Source organism: Ptychodera flava, chromosome 7 (assembly GCF_041260155.1).
Source record: "Ptychodera flava strain L36383 chromosome 7, AS_Pfla_20210202, whole genome shotgun sequence".
NCBI lineage: Eukaryota > Metazoa > Hemichordata > Enteropneusta > Ptychoderidae > Ptychodera > Ptychodera flava.
Window position 1 is genome coordinate 21,747,275 of NC_091934.1, and position 17,693 is coordinate 21,764,967.

Here is a 17,693-nt window from a genome sequence, read left to right on the forward strand (position 1 = left end):
TGACCCAATCAAGAGCACACAGTACATGTAGCTGTTACTATAAAAAGCTCGAGAAATCAAGACCATTGTAGGGTCTCTGATAATTTATCTGCAAATAGTAATTCTCCGTGCATGCACCAGGGAATTTTGACAAGTTTCCATTGGTCACGAAAGTAATAAGAGAAGTCAAATTTCTAGTGAAAAATATACAATTGCCCATATGGTCTTTCACATACGAGAAGACCCATTATTATTGAGATCTTTTGCCAACCCCTTCTAGAATAACGATGAACTTGGCCCACATGTGTTCCTTCGTCCCGCCTCCTTATTGTGTAAGGTGACCATTGGTTCTAACAGCGCCTGATATCTCTTGATAAATCTCAAGTGATAATTTACATGTAAACAGCAGCAGCAACTCTAACCATGGAGGTAATTCTATGAAACAGATAATGGCAGGTCAAGAGTGGATTCTTTGACTGTCAAACAAATCACTGGTAGGTTGTTGTTATGTCAAAGACAGTGTCATCTCTGTCGACTTGCTTGGTATTTCCACATGTAAGTAATGCCATGGAGTAGCAGAGACCTCCATGGTAATGCCTTCCATGCTCCCCCCACAACCTTACCGATGCAGGGACAGTGTCTGCATTTAGACTGAAAAGATTCATTCATGTATGGTTGCTCCCCTAGGGTGAGAGTTGCCTGAGCACCAATACATGGCTCAGTCAAGCAGTCTGTGCATTGTTAGCTTGTCTAACCATGGCCTAACTGCAGTGCCATCCAGGGATATATAAAATTTTGGTTATACGTGGCAAAAATAAAAGTATAGGCAGTTACAAGTGGTGTGTGAATGCACAAAGTTTGTGCAAGATGTCTTGATTTTTTACTGAAACTAAATTTTCACAGCTGGGAAATTTTAGCAAACAGCCGGTTGTTTTTGCCGGCTGCCTGCTATTTTCTACATCCCTGCCATCATGAATGTGTAACTATAGATGGTGTACCCTAGTCGTGGAGTTACATGCTACATACATGCATGTACCATATCAATAGCCTGTAATATTATTTTTGGGTGTAAGAATTTCTGTGAGGCAGAACTCTTATAGTTCAGTAGTAACCAAGGTTTGCTTATTTAATGAATGATTTTAAGAGATTGAGCAAACATGTAAAGGAATAGGAAAAACTTGTCTATGTACATAAACATTCATTAAACTTACCATAATTGATCATGTGACAAATAAGGAGCCAAACAGCCTACTATGTAAAAGTCCTTGTGAATCTATTAAACATTTGCATTGATAATTGTGTTTAGAATGCAGTATTTCAAAAGTTGACCAAATCAGATCTACATATATTCTATATGTGTTTATGTCATGATAGACTCCCCGGCAGCACAAGCCTTGCACAGATGATGGACACACTGTCGGCTCAATTGAATTCTTTCATGTGAAAGTGATAGGGGTGCCATCAACAGTGCATGTGTTATCTTTGTCCTCAACACCTCATTAACATAAATTATACATGTCTCTTTCCACCCTTGTTTATCTCCCAGCGTGCACTGTGATATGGAGATCTGTGTCCACCGTCCTGTCACCAGTGATAGTCAGACACAGCACGAGGACACAGAGCTGAAACGCTGCCAGGACAACACAACCACTTTGCTGAGAGGATTCAAAGCCAGAAAGCCCAGAGTCTTCCAGCGTACTGTAGGTAAGTGATCTATGAACGGTCATTTCCACGACAACAAGACTAGGACCCTTACCCAGTGAACAAAACACTGCACATGGTTGGTCTTGCTCATATGACCATGCTTCTAACATGATAGCTGTCTTTCCTCTGTGTTAAGTTTGTGTGTGTGTCTGTCTGCCTGTGTCTGTATGTGTGTCTCTGTCTTTTGCTGCTCTGTATTTCTCCTAAACTTTGTCCTTGTGGATCTATACAGCATTGTTCAGAAAGCTGTAGGAACATAGGTGAGTTGAAAGGGTAGTAGTTCATGTAATGTACTTCTACAAAGTGGACAATCTAGAATTTACTTTTTTAAAAATACATCAAGAAATACAGAGAAAGTAAGACTACCGTACTATATGTAAAGATTGTGTAAAGGTGCTGGGCAGAAGTGTATGAAAGCTTAGCCATCGTGTTTCTTTTGGATGAACCTAGAACAGCACATTGGCTGTGCTTTTTTCGGTCTGTTTAGCTTTTCCCATCACATCACTTTTCAACAGTCTAATTTACACGGCAATACACACATGTGACATTTTTCTTTCACAGGTGAAAGTGAACAAATCGTGTTAACGCCACAAATTTCAGCCCCTAGAGTAACATCTGCTGAAGTTAAGAGGATCCAGGAAAAGAGACGAGAGAAAGACAGAGTTCACATCGATATTTGTGAAGATCTTGAAGAATTTCAACCACAATACTCACTCATGTGTAAGGGAAGCATGAAGGTAAGCAATATGCTTAATGTAGTTTGTGCCTCAAAAATAAAAGATTCAACTGTTGCTAAAACTTTCCACCAGTACTTTCCCAAATCAAGAATAAAGATTGGGGTCACCATGCAAATTTTGGTTCTAGAGAAACAAATTACCTAATACTTACAGATATTTTAAATTCAAATTGCCGCAATCTCTGTGTTATCTTGATGCAGAAAAATATAATTCCCTATTTTCCCAAAACTAAGCTGTTGAAAATACTCCATAAGCTGCAAAATGGGCCCTGACAAGTGGTAGGTCAAAAGAATTTACGATATAAAAGTTTGAGAGTCTGAGTCTTTATGCCCACGAGGCACATTCTACCTTAAATGCAAAACTTTCAACTGAAGACTTCAAAAGTTTCTGTACAATAGTGCCTTGGAAATATATTTGATGTAGATGCTTGTAATTTTTCACAATCCAACAGAACTCTGATGCATCAATGATGTTTTGTTGTGGGCACTCCGGTGAGCTGTGCATTTTCTTGGTATTCAGTGGCTCAATATACTGCAGTGTGTCAATGTGTCAAAGTGACCACACCCCCCAAAAACCACTTATGGATTTGATTGCCTATTGTGTTTGGTATTCAGAAGGGCAAACCATTGCAAAATAGGGGTGAGAGGATTGATTCTACACCAGTGATAAATCAATCTACCATGCATCTGTTCAGAAGGTTGACATTCTCTTTTTATCATTTCCTCCCTTAGCCCTTGCCTTTCAAGAAACCATGGACACCGATGGGGAAGAGTTGCCTGGTAACGCAGAAGATGAGATGGAGCAGGAACAGACACAGACCTCACTTGTCTCCACTTGTGATGAAAATGATGAAACTCAAGACGGAGAGTGACAATGGTGAGGTGTTGAAAATCACACCAATCAGAGCCAAAAGGGTTAGTTGTCATAGTTACTTCTTAGAGTGTCATTTCTACAGGTTTTTCTTTTCCATGGGAGACAATTAAGTCCATGTTCACGTATTGTTATACTCTTAATGTATCTTTGACACACGTCAGTGACACGATTGTTCTTAAATATTGCAAAACATGTCTTTTTATCTGGCATCCTTTTTTAGCAAAACGAGCTAAGCCTGTCAATTTGCTACTGTAATTTAAAATTTTCCCTGTATTTATCATGGTGTTGATGTCTTTTTAGCCAAATTAAAACCTGCTGATTGTATGAAAATTCAAAAAATGCTAGAAAAGAAACAGTGAATTCAAAGTTTTTTACAGTATGTAAAAGAGGAATATTCTTAAGATGATTGTACAGATAGCAAATCGTTACAACTCAGAACTGATCTAAGATTGAACAAAAAACAAAGAGTGGCAAAGTGCGAATTGAATAAAATGTGTACATATGTAACAATGGATTTATCATGTCCACTTTGCCAATGAATGGAACCTCATTCCACTGTCCATGGAAACTAAGATCGTACAAATTTTTTCCAGTCTTCAAATCACTAAAAGAATGAGTCTGATAATTTCAAAGGTCTTCAGGTTTATCAGCATTCCTTGTCGTCTATGATGTCAGTTACTGTACGTCCGAGGGATTTCTTTTGTGTTTACGGTACTTTTTTCAGTGTCTGTGTGTGATTTCATTCAATGAAAATGCCAGCTTTTTCCGTTTCTTTCTACAGAAATGGTGCGCTGCACCTTTCAGTAGAGTTGAAAGCAAGCTCAAAGGCCGGTTTACTCGTCAAGCAGCGAAGAGAAACAAGAATGTGAATCCACTGCAGAGAGGAAAATGGATTCTCAGAGGTGAGGGGTCAACAAGTAAATCTTGCAATCGCTGGACCAAGCAGCGCCCTCTATAGTATCATAAATTACAGGGATGTCCATATGCAATTTAAAGTGTGTAATATAATGATTTGAAGCAAAGTACCAGACAAGCACAGTTAAAGTACCTACGTCTGTTCCTTAGGTCAAATCTTTCTTTGAATGAAATATCTTTTAATATAGTAAGTGCACGATTTGTTCTGAAGTGTCGGATGCAATGCAGTGAAATCCCTGTTATCTTGTATTCCCATAGCAACAGAAGAAAAACTCACATGTGCATGGAAGAAGCTGTGCAGTGTTATATGTCAGGGAAAGCTGGCACACTGCAATTGTAAACTAGAGGTAAGCCATCATCAAATGATCAAATGGTTTGCAATCCTGTGCATTGCAGATTGTCAAGTTTGTAATGTAACGTAAAATGGTTATCGCTAAATTTGGATAAAATACCCGTGAATGAATATGGAATGGCAGTAATGATTCTGTACCCTTGGAAGGAAATCAAAAGATCATTAAACATTGAACATATTTTCTCAGAGGGCTTCTCAAGCTGTATGAAGTAACGCGGCCCCCTAGGGTTATGATAATTAAAAACAATACAGTATGGGCCCAGTGTGCCTCAGTCTTGCAGTAAAATACCCAAGGGACCCTTCCAACCTCTGTGGTCAAATACTAAGCATTACTGTAAATGGCCACTGAATTCAAAGTCAAATAATAATCTAAACACTTTTTTGAACTTTGTCATGTGTAATCATCAACTTATGTGTGTGTATTGGATTGATTGATTGATTTTAAAAATTTGTCAATTTCACCATGATTGCCATGGCAATATCAAGTCTAACTTGTATGTGACAATGAATTGTCTCTCCAGGGAAGTGAAGAAATCTGGGTGTACTGCGATGTCTGCCAAGCTGATCAGGTAGGTCAGAGGTCAAAGGTCATTTACATCCACTTTGTCAAAATAGTCACGCAGGAATAGCTCTCTGAAAACACATGGACAAATATTTTATGTGGCATTGATATCACACAGGAATATACCTCCAAAGCAGACTTGTGAAAGGTTATTGATAGTGTGAAGCAGTGACCAGTGAACAATTTTTTTGTTGAAGAAAGGTAATGGGAAGTTTGTAAAGGTTTAGTTACAACTAATGCTTTTATTGATCAACTGGAAAATCCAAGTTTTCAGAACAAAAAAAGCCAAGTGTGAAGGCAATAACTCTACAATTTTGGATTTTACTGTTTATTATATAGTTGGCCAATTTTCTAGATGTCTAACTAGGCTGTTGTGCACTTACCGGTACTTCAGTGAGAAAATGAGGAGGAATACAATACAGTTGATTCAGAACAAATCCATTGGTTTGCCTTCTTTCAGGTTGGTGATGTTCTGAGAGAGGAGCTATCCTCGGAGCTGAGCATGAAATTCCAGGTTCAAGGACACAGCACTGTCAAGAAGAGGTGACCCCTTAATAACAGCTTTGACTTCCCAGAACAATATGACATAATTGTCATAGAGTGGTACCACAAATAGACCATGGAATTGCGGTCACAGTGGGTTTCTTCAAATATGCCTTGGAGAATGATGCTGCCTCATGTCATCAAAGCTGATGTAAACCTCTGTCAGCAGAGATTGAGTCTATGAAGTATGGAAGTCATTTCCATTCGGTATTCCTTATGCAATTAGATAAAGCAGATTGGCAGAAATTTCAGAATACTGTGAAATGGATGTACAGCCAAAAAATGCTTTGTATACTCTGCAGTAATAGCTTTATTGACTAGCCAGTGAGTTCCGAGTGTTGTACTGATATCAAGGGAGTACTGAAACAAATGAGGATTCAAGTTCAAGTGATTGACATAATCAAACAAACTGGACATATTTAATATGATTTTTTCCAGCAACATGATATGGAGGGAGATGTTTTGAAATGAACATAGGACAACATTGCACCTGTTATTTACATGTATCCATTTCCAAGCACTTTTCTTCTACTTTACATGGAATGTTTGTACTTTTCAAGGCTTAAGGCTGGGAAATTTATAAATGAAAAGTACATTTTCTCTGTTTCTGTGTATCTGCATGTGAGATGTAATAATTATTGCATGTTATACTCACCTGTGACATTACAGTTTGGAGAAAGTAATATTAAAATGATTTTGACAAATTCAGTGTTAGAAGTCAACAAGCTGCATTGTGTAGATCAAGAAACTCTACTTGATACATGGGATGAGAAATAAAGTGAAAGTTATCATCACTTTGGTTCTGTTGAGCCTTGATAAATGACATTTTGTGAATAGGTTACCAGCTTGATGGGGAAACTGTACAAGTGTTGTTCCTTTCATCTATAAATTTAATATGACAACAAAACTCAGGGAAATGTGTATGAAAGGGAATCAACATAATCAACTACAAAATGAACCTGTTTTGTTACGAGGGTCCTGTGATTCTTTGTAGGAAGTAATACACGTCAAAATAATTCTTGTTTAGCAGCTTTCCAAATAATTTTGCTGAATTCTGCACCTTCCTCTTAAGAAGTTCAGCTTCATTACATTCAATATGCTTGTAGATGTCTGTATTAATAAATAGGAGTAAAATGTTGAAAGAGATTAAATCATACTTTATACTCAGATGGAAACCCTACTACAGAGGGGTTTTAAACATGTTTGAAAATAGACCAAGAAGTATTTTCAGTTCAGGTGTAATCATATTCCAGAAGTATGAACTTCAAATTTTACCACATTTTAATGAACTTCCATCATGTAAATATATATTGTATTTATTTTTCAGAATGAAATTAGCTTCTTCGATGTGAAATAGATTCTGATGTTATAAAATGATATTATACACATCAAGTTGAACGCATCAGTGTCATCACTTTTTCGTGTACCTGTCATAACTTGTCTTGTGTGACATCATGATGTTGTGTATGTCATCATCAGTATGTGTTGTTTGTGTCATCATTGTCCTCTCAGTGATCACTCTATATCTAGTTCATCATTGCTTTGGCTTTTCTTAATCAAGTTTTGGCATATTTTTTTTAATCTACCAAAGATTTTAGAATGTTGGTATTTCATCATAATTTTTACCATATACTGCTTCTGTCATATTGTGATGATGTCATCAGTTTGTGTCAGACATGTCATCATCATCTGCTTCATATGTCATCTCATTGTGTGTAAATTTATAAATGTAATTTCTATAATTTATTTGTTTAGAGTCTGTAAGCTGTCAGGAGTTATACAAGTTTTTTTTTTAATGCTTCACGGATTGTCTACTTAAAATTGCACCTTGGCAGTGTAAGAGATATTGTCATTTTCATTTCATGATAAGTATTTTAATCAAGATGAATTGTCAGTATTTCTTGTAAATTATTTTGTAGTCTGTACTTTATGTACCCGACATTGAAATGCCCAATAAAGTGCATTGTTGCATTTTTACAATTATGTGACAAGAATGGCTTGTTTTGATTGGTCACTCTGTATTTGATTTCTCTGATGTGAAGAAAGTAGTGAGATGTGAACTGAATATGCCAATCTGACAGTCAGACAAATATATGAGTGTGATTGACTCGTAGTGCATATTGTTGTATTGTTGTAATCATCTTTGAGAAAGACTTAGGAAGGTGTCTTTGTATAGCCCGATGGAAATATATATATATATAGATATATATATATATATATATATATATATATATATATATATATATATTATATGGTATATATATATATATATATATATATATATATATATATATATATAGCGGAAGAAAATATGCAACCAGATCAGTAGACGTGTGCAAATTTATTCATCTGCTATTACCAAACCACGCTACGAACAACTCTGGGAGCTATCTGTACATCGCAAGTATACGTATATATATATATATATATATATATATATATATATATATATATATATATATATATATATATATTATATATATATATACATATATATATATACATACACACATATATATATATATATGTGTGTGTGTTTGTGTGTTTCCGATGACACTTACGTAAAGTTTAAAACTGATCACTCTTAACTTTGTTTCACTTTTTCAAAAAAATAATCGATGATTCTAGGAAAATTGGCTGTTTACTTTAAGTAGTGATGAGCAAGCAGCATAAGTCTTGCTGAAATGTGAAGAGGCATATTCTTCAAGTTGACGTTTACTCAACACATGTCAGCATTGGTTTGACTCCCCAGTATAAGGTGGTATATTGTGATTGCCTCCAGAGACATTACCTTTGTCAGATGACCACATTTCTAATCAATGGAAACAAATGACCTGCAACTTGTAAGCAATGAAACTATCAAAACAGCTTTGCAAAAGCTACGCCCATACTGTTCATCTTTCAATTGAGTTCTTTTCATATCAACTCCTTTGTTTGTACAGTACTACATCTTTGATCAAGCTTTTATATACTGACAATATATTCAACAATGTACAAATTTTCTTTCATGTATTTTTCTGCTTTTTCCATCTGTGCAAGTAAAGGAAAATAGTGACTTTATAATGATAGATAGTAATACAACCTTTTTCTTAGGTCTATGCTCTATTTCATGACCACAACTGTTATATTTGATCAAATTGATGGTCTGTGGTAGGCCTTTGCTGGAGTCGGTCTCTTTATTGCCCGCCCTCAGCGTCGACGACAGAGGGCTCTGTTAACAATGTATTTGCTCACTGTCATGACAGATGTTGTACCGAGAAGAGGCGTACGGAATGTTTCCTAGATCGTCGTCGGATGGGAAGTTACTGACACTGTACTGTGAGGCCGAAGGCCGAACCTCGGTATTCTTATACAGTACCGAGGTTCGGCCTTCGGCTTCACAGTACAGTGTCAGTCACTTCCCATCCGACGACGATCTAGGAAACATTCCGTACGCCTGTTGTACCGAGAAGAACTTGATGTCCTTGAAATGTGAGTAGTTTGTAAATACACGCAGAGATCAATGTCAACGAATTCAATCATGGATGATACACTTTAAAGTAGCTTTATGTCGATGAAATCCGGGTTACAAGTCATCACAAGCGCTCTGGATGAAACCGGGTTCGAACGACTTACAGGGCCTACTGTAATATGTGACGACCTGAAATTTTAAAAACCAAAAATGCTGAAGCTTTCAAAAAAAACATATACCAAAGAAAACAAACAAACAGACAAAAAACAAAAACTGCGCAAGTTTTCGGTACTGTTATGTGGTTTTTTGTTTCCATACAATAAGCTCAATGTATAGGCCTACCGACTTCTTTGGTAAGTCCGAATTTGTCGGTGGCAAAAACTATCAAAAATTTTGGTTGTACCTTGAAAAATTATTTGTAATTATCTATTTTCAGTTTTTTAGGTCTTTATTATTCCAGCATTTTGCCGTATTTTTTAGCGTATCCCATTTCCACTGTTTTTGTTTGTTAATTTGTTTGTTTGCGTGTTTTATTTTTTCGGATTTCAAGTTGTATATCCATGGAAAGGAAAACTAGGTCAGTCAAAATTAACATTATATTCAGAATAGCTTGAGAAATGTAAGGAAATTCCACTAATCTCTGTGAGGTTAATTTGAGGTTAATTTTCCAATCAATCGACGATTCAAAAATATATTTCTTCCATGTAAGTCTGCCAAATGATATGTTTCAAACAAGCAGCGAAGAAGCAGTCTGGGATACGTGCAACATGCAGTCTGCTTGGACGAGTCGCGTTCCAATCATTACCAATTCACCGTAAAATCAAAAGTAAATCAGTCGTTACATGTAAGTGTAAAATTCACTGATTGCAACTTTTTGAGATGAAAAGATGTGAAATGATAGTAAAATGTGATTAAAGATACATTTAGCAGCCTAGACTCAGACTATGTTGGCCTAAACTATCCGAATAAATAGTTATTTGGCAATATTTTAAGGCGAGTATGACCGTACGAACTGTAAGACTTTCTTTAATTATTACGACGATATTCTTTCATTATGTATTAATATTTCAGCGAGTTCTTTCAAATCGCGATGGACCGTATGTAATGGATGAGTCACGCTATAGTTAGAAGCCACACCTACGATTAAGTAAACATTGCGGTACTGTAATATCGAAAGTGAATTCCATCGTCAAATTTCCCGCTCGCGGTTGTCAAAAAATACTCAACCATTTAATTTAATTACCCTTCGACATGGTGTCCGTTAACAATTTACAATGCATTTTACGTGGCATTCCAGCCTGTTATTCTCGTGAAGCCAAACGTCTTTGTAGAGGATCTTTTGTTTTTTCTTCTCTGAATAGCAGACACAGAACGTCGTAAAATATTCTTCCGCAGGGATTCCCTTTTCATCCCTCAAAACATAGTCCGGTCGTTTGTTCTGGCAAACATACGTAATGGCACCATTTTATCATCAAAATACCGAATTATATTTTAACGATGATTTGTGTATCGAGGTGATCGTTTCGGGGTGAAATGAACAAATATGCGCACACTACAAGTAAATTATGTCATGACCTTTAACCCGCGCGTTGATAATGTGTCAACGATTTTTATTGTGCTCACAATTTTAAAAGGTGTATTCCCTTTACAAACACACAAACAACCTAACCTTCCTTGCGACGAAAGATTGCAGTCGTTTCAGAAAAGACTGTTTCTCGTGTTCTGAGCTTGATGATGCAAAGTTGACAGCTACAACATGAGTAAGCCAGTGATTTTGAGCTCGGTAAGTTCGTGTTATATTTCTCTGTGAATTACACGAGTCAACGTGCGTAGAACGTGTATGTATACAGTTGTAGTGCACGTATGGAATTGCATATGTGAAACTTAACCCGTTACTGCGTTACTGGTGCAAGTCCTTTTTTCGTCTTGCGAAATTGAATTCGTAATTGCGTGTCAGTCGGTGAGCAATTACGATAGGAGGTATACTAACGCACAATCTGTAGTAGCACTGCTCATCGCAGCAGCTGATTAACCGTTGAACTGAGGCAAATTCATGAATGCTCTCCCGAGTTGCTGTCTTGCCTGAGGTCACGAACCAACTTCAGGGAACACTTGGGTTGTACATTGACACATCCCGAACTGTCGCCTCCGCATCGCCGATCCTCGCTAACAATCACAGCTCAATGTCGTCCCGTTCGCTTCTTCGCAAACGGCATTTTTTGCAAGCTTCAGCGTACCGGTATTTTTGGTTGGCATGACAGATGATCATGACTTGACCAAATCACCGATCTATATTTGGACCCCGTCCAACGAAACCATTCATTGTCAGTGGGCAGAGTACTATCGTACAAATGGCTGTTGCTTAGTCAAATTCAGAAGTGCTATGATATGAACTATGAAGGGAAATGCCTTTTCAGATTTTCATAATTCAAATATTACAGGCTTTGGGCTGCCCTTGGCAAACTTTGAACCACTTCGCAGTCTTGCTACACATATTATCGGCAAGCATGCACAACGGTCCTGCTGTTACAATTTCTGTCAACAACCGAAGTTTATAATGCCCCTTGTTCATTAGTCACTTAAAATAGAGCTGTATTTTCAAACACTGCGAGAACCATTTGATGATAGTGAGCTACATGTAATTGGTGAATTACATTTAATGTGAAATTTTCTAATTTCTAAGTACAACTACACTTAATCAAATTGCTCATAATTAGCTTAATTGGATTGTCAGGCAAGGTTGCTGCAGGGAACTTTTCACTTGAAGTTGCAGAAGCTTGAGAAGCTGTGTATCATAAATTCGTTTGTACAGAGGCATAATATAACTGCTATTTCAGTTTCGTTTTATCAGCAAGATTCAGAAGTTAAAGTCGGCAATAATTTTTTGTGATCATGTGATGACTTCCTATCCTGGAAAACTCAAATTATCTGAGAGAACTCTTGAAATGTTATTCTTGAATTGGGGTCAAAGGTCACTGTACAGCTGGAAAGTAACCTTGACTGAAATTCTGTGAGCAAATTATGTTTAAAGGTAAAGTTCACAATATCAGTGTTTTCTCTGCATATTCACTGAAAGGGGCAATTTCTGCCCCATTCATCAAAATTAGGGGGCAGACTTGACATTTTAGGGGCAGAAACAACAGCAAATTCACAGGTCACTACACTATGCGCTTTGGTCACCATCATGTGTGCGTATTTGCTTGTTTTGTTTTGTGCGCGATTTTTGCGCTGTAATTAACTTTTGAAGGGCAGAAAATGGTTCAGTCGAGAGAAAACCCTGCAATATCGAAAAAATTATGCTATTTATTGAAAGAAAAAGTCTGAGTGTGTCGTAAAATAGGTTCATTATCAAACAGGAGTGAATAATAGGCAAACGGTGCACTCAAATTTTTTGATGTTGGATAATAATTATTCCTGTAGATCACAAATGAAATTGCTGCAGTATGAACAGTTACACTCTCATCAAGTTCATTCATGCATGAAATTGCTAAATGCTGCACATTTAATTGCAAAATAATTACGTACAGACATTTTTTTGGTGTTATAACCGTGAAATTTTTTGTGAGTAAACGTTTTGATGGAACTGAAGAGTAGAAAATTGATCTGCATCAACATCATGATTGTAAAATTGATTCCAAACCTAATCTGTATTCCAATTATAAGAAGAAGACAGCATGACTGATTAATTATCCATGTATTCTGTCAAAACTCTTCCGTGGTGAAATGTATACGTTTTCCTGTCCTATTGAAAAGTCAGTACAGAGAAAATAAATTCACTGATTATGTGTGACATATTAGATTTCATTCTAATGCCTAGATTTTGAAGAACTGTCTGGAGTATATTTTAGTGTCTGTATAAATTTTGAATACCAGTATATGAGTCAGGAATTTCTTAGACACTCTATTATTGTCTTTTGTTGTTGTTTTTTTACACAATTTTATTTGGTTTCCACAAGTTTACCACAGTTAAAATGCCGGCTGCTGTATTTATCATCAAGAACATCAAATACAATAATGTTTATTACATTTGGTTCATGTGTTAAAATGTTTTCATCCTCTTTTCACCAGGCTGAATTTTTCCCGAATGTCTGTTTTTTTTCCATCAGTTACATTTCAAAAGTATTACACAAGTTACAGTTCACACCAACACAGCAGTTAGTATCAATTATAATTGAAATTGATTTTATGGGCGTTCAAACTATATTAATGGGCATTGAGCTCAGGTCATATGAAATCAAATTGAAATGGTATATGTTGGAGATAATTTGAACTGTGAAGACATCAAATAGTTGACTTGCTTTCAAGTAAATTTTAATTAATTACTGGTAGGGGCAAGGCCTTGAATATATGTAAATTGCATAACCATAAGGACATGCATTGAATGGAAATAGACTTAATTATAGAACTTGATTACCTCAAATTTTTTATCACAGTTTAAGTGCTAGATAATAATTCCTAAATACAATATGCTGAAGCTTTCATTTTATTATAAAGCAGTTTTCAAACATAAATAAAAAACTAATTCATTACAGGATAGTAGTCCAAGATCATGCGCAATATATTTATCTACAGCATATTTCTAAGTGCAAAATCTCACATGATATATTCATAGTCATTAACCCTTTAAGTGCTGTAATTTTTCCCCACTATTAATTTAAATGCAACATTTTACCAGTCCCATGAATTTTTCTGTCATATTTTCATAATTTTGGACCAAGTAGACATCACATTTCATTAGCTTCAGTTTCTTATCAAAATTTTGACAAAAATCTGGAAAAAATTGACTTGAGGTATATTTTACAAAGGCAACAAAAACTGACTTTGGCGCTCAAGGGTTAACCATTCTCTTTGTCAAATGCAAGGAGAGAGATCTTGACCATTGGTTAAATTTTGAAAATCATGCCGCACGGTTAGAGCTTAAATGCAATTAGATTTCTTTTCACTCCAATTTATGTCAGTATGATTTTATTCATCGTTGAGAAAAGCTATTTCAATAAAAATGTCCACTTTTCATGACGGCTTTGTAATTTACAGATTTGGAATTCATATTCTATCACTTATATTACAATTTTAATGAAAATGTAATAATAAGAAGTAATGAAATTTGAGATTTTTGTGATTTAAGCATTTTAACTTTATTATGAACCAAAGATTTCTAGTGAAATTTTACTTCAAAGTTTTGATGTGTAATTGTCTGTTTTAGCTGTATTATTTGATACTGCCTCATGCAATCTGATTAAAATCGGACATAGAGATTGGTCGGTCTTTTATGCTATCGTATTATGGTCTTTATTTTTCCCGGAGAGGTTCGCAGGAATTTTAAGATAGTGAGACAATGGTGTAAAAGACCAACCCATCTCTATATTGGATTTTAATCAGATTGACGTTGCCTGTGAATACTGGTATATTAGTTCTCTAGTGTTGAAGATATTAAGACTGTAAGGACTATGGTAGTTTGCTGCAGTCAGTTGTATGTCTGTTGCTCATTCAAATGCCATTGTAGGTACATGCACTTCAACATCCTGTCACATGGCAGACTGCCAAGCTAGACAATAGACAAGTAATCAGTTGAAACCCGCCACTATTGCTACCACAATCATCTTCCTATTGTCAACTCAGAGACACCCATGACCTAACAGTTTTGTCTGTCTGCAAACACTGAAACCAACATGCTGTCCTTGTCATTGTCCCTTCAGAGTCAAGTTTGAAATTCTGAAAAGCAAATTTGAAGCGAGAATTGAAGTAGAACATGTATTGATTCTTTTTTTTGTTGAATTACATCACTAACTTTCTTAAACATCAAAACCTTACCATAGTGTGTTGATCACAATGTTACTTTCAATAGAAGACCATTGGGAAAAGCATTATTCATAGTTTTGTAGCATCTGATCTATTTTAGATATAAATTGGTCACTTAAAACATGGGGTCCCTTCCGACTTCCATGCTTGAAGGGGCAACAGCTGTAGGTTTGATAAAATTTTATTTCGTTTTTGTTCCATGAACAATATCCAATTGTTTTCTCAAAGGTGTGTTGAAATACCAAGTATTGGGCTTGCCAACACAAGGCATTGTTATATGTGATATGCAGTGTTTATTGTTGACAAACAAGTTCTAGTCCAGGATGGCATTCAGTGTCCGACAATTAAACACAATTGGACATTGCAGAGATTATTGAACACAAAGAATTCCTACAGGATTTTGAAAGAAACAAGAAAGCATATTTCGCAAACATGAAAAACAGCGGAAAGTACATAAAAAAATTGACAGCCAATAGTGATTTGTCATAAGGCAAACAGCATACAGTATGACATTTGCAGATACCTAGGCTTTGCTAAGTATTGATATACAAACACAACTGCAGACACTCATAAAGTGTATCTCCTCATCTTGAGGTTTTATTTGCAGTTCTACAAGTAGATAAAATTGAAGAACTTAATTCCACAGACTACATAATGTAAAGCATTGATAAAGTTAGTGTTTTTATCACAATAATGAAATGCTTGGAAGGTAAAAACTAAAAGCAAATACCAGTTAATGTATAATTTGTTTGGATGGGGTATTTTATATCTATGTATTTTAACTATGTTATTATGGATACAAAAAGACGATCGACAGACTAGTCATGCAGAAATATGAATGTCTGTATGTGCAGTACTGTAGTGCTTAAGTACGCATACAGTGTACCTTTTCTAGATCTAAGCTATCAATTTAATCCAGCGAGAAATCAATATCAAACGGTACCCTTATCACATTATCATATTGTCTATATGGTTATTGGAATATCTAAATACTTAGACATTAAAATGACATATAATTAAAGGCAAAAACAAGGTCAAAGGTCAACATTTGCTCACAAGATTTGCAATCCCATGTGCCTTGACATTGGTGAGCATACATCTATGCTCTGCCTAGTGTCTAAAGAAAAAATTCTTAGCAAGCAGTCGTCGGTACAATAGTAACCAGGCAGCACTGTCTGGCCCCAGTACCCAGGGATTTTAGCTAAAACCCTAACTTGTCTAGATAATGAAAAAGAGGACACAACCAATTGTTAGCATTCCTGTGGATAAACAATACACAAGTCTGTAAAGGTAACTCATGTATGTAGAGGTGTGTCAGTGAACCATTCATTACGCTGGCTGTAACAATAGTTTTCCTATTTTGAAATCATTTGCTTCAACTCTATAGCTAAGGTATGTGAATGTTACATTCCAGAACTACTCTATACATGTACTGGGTACAGTACCCCACAATAGCATATTGAAACTATCAGTTTAGGACACCTAACAAATTTGCTCCCATTTTCTGCTTTTTGTGGTTTGATCTTAAGTCCAGGAGAAGAGAAGTGTACAAATGTAATTATTTGGTAAATCTGTTTGTGTTTTCAAGATGTTGATTTCAGTTCATGAAATATGCAATGGTGTCAATCACTTGACCGATGGCAAAAAAATACCAACAGAGGTTATAGTGAAACAGATACGATGAACAATAAAGAAGATATCACTTGAAATGTTATCAATGCAGCTGATGAATTTTGTAAAATCCATGAAAAAGCCTGCAGTAAAAAAAAATCGCTAATAAACCTATCTCATTAATTTTTCCCAGATGCAGGTAGAATCTTTTCGATGTCATTTTTGTTTTTGAAGGAGATGAATCAGTCTCTATAAATATAGATAATATGACAGGTCAAACTGAAACCTACAAAGTTTAAACCTGTTTCTGAGCAACAGACTATTCTGATCTGATCTGATGGTTGCTATATTGCAGATATTCAAATTGTAACTTTTAAGTGTCAGATTGATCAGTTCCCACCCAGAAGTGTAAATGAGTCTGTAGCTAAATTTTTCTGTTCAATATTTCATTTGATTTATCTTCTGTTCAACGTGATATACACAGTCGTAGTTTGAATGAAAATAAAAAGTGTATTTAGAGATTGTATATTTGTCTAGATAAGTGAAACGAATGTTTTGTGATTCTGACAGATGCACAAGCCCTCTTGTTCACCTTTGACCCTTTGAGGTGATTTCAATGCTGTACAAATCGACTCGGATAAAGAACGCTAAAATTTTCAACCTCCACCATTGCTGGTATTGTATACAACACTCCTGCCCCCTCTGTCAGATATGTACAGCTAGCTTACAGTTTATTATTGACTTGCAGACAGTGTTTTTCAAAACAAAAATATGGTAAAAAATATTACTAGTATTATCCTTTGACTATTAAATATATATGTTAAAAGAATTGACACTCATTTATCCAAAATATCAAATGATAAATAAAATAAATTGATAAATAAATAACAATAAATAAATAAATAAAAGCTAATGCAATTATGCAATATAAGTTCGCAGAAATTTTAATTTTCAAAAATATGTGAAGCATGGAACCATTTTTCCTGAAACTAAAGATTTGAAATCTTAGTTTAAAATTCAGTGCTTCTTATTAAGCCTCACTAGCTGTAACTCTTGAAATTTATTGACTTCAAAATATCTTCCTATTCTCTCCTGGATTTATCTGAATTCTACTGTCTGAAGGCTTTTACGTCATTAGGAAACCATTCCTTTGTGAAACATTTGACA

At 35.6% G+C, this 17,693-nt stretch overlaps 2 protein-coding genes across 3 annotated transcripts in view; both read left to right on the forward strand.

Annotated features, from left to right (window-relative positions):
• Window positions 1-416: 416 nt before the first annotated feature.
• On the forward strand, window positions 417-7,659 carry LOC139137009 (uncharacterized). The gene is made up of 8 exons (XM_070704909.1): window positions 417-435; window positions 1,526-1,683; window positions 2,245-2,420; window positions 3,152-3,334; window positions 4,075-4,195; window positions 4,467-4,555; window positions 5,082-5,129; window positions 5,583-7,659. Exons 2-8 carry the CDS (start codon window positions 1,539-1,541, stop codon window positions 5,667-5,669), a joined length of 849 nt encoding a protein of 282 aa, XP_070561010.1. The 5' UTR covers window positions 417-435; window positions 1,526-1,538; the 3' UTR covers window positions 5,670-7,659.
• Window positions 7,660-10,710: 3,051 nt separating this feature from the next.
• The window catches only part of LOC139137011 (myosin-11-like), a 63,565-nt gene continuing 56,582 nt past the window's right edge, over window positions 10,711-17,693 (forward strand). For both annotated transcript variants that reach the window (XM_070704914.1, XM_070704916.1), the window contains exon 1: window positions 10,711-10,899. In XM_070704914.1, the coding sequence (XP_070561015.1) occupies window positions 10,873-10,899 (27 nt within the window). In that variant the 5' untranslated portion in view covers window positions 10,711-10,872. The remainder of the gene's footprint in view (window positions 10,900-17,693) is intronic.

Coding starts and splice junctions, on each gene's coding strand:
- LOC139137009 (XM_070704909.1), top strand. CDS start 1,539: ATGGAGATCTGTGTCCACCGTCCTGTCACCAGTGATAGTCAGACACAG. Junction 3,335..4,074: donor CACCAATCAGAGCCAAAAGG/GTTAGTTGTCAT, acceptor TTCTTTCTACAG/AAATGGTGCGCTGCACCTTT. Junction 5,130..5,582: donor ATGTCTGCCAAGCTGATCAG/GTAGGTCAGAGG, acceptor GCCTTCTTTCAG/GTTGGTGATGTTCTGAGAGA.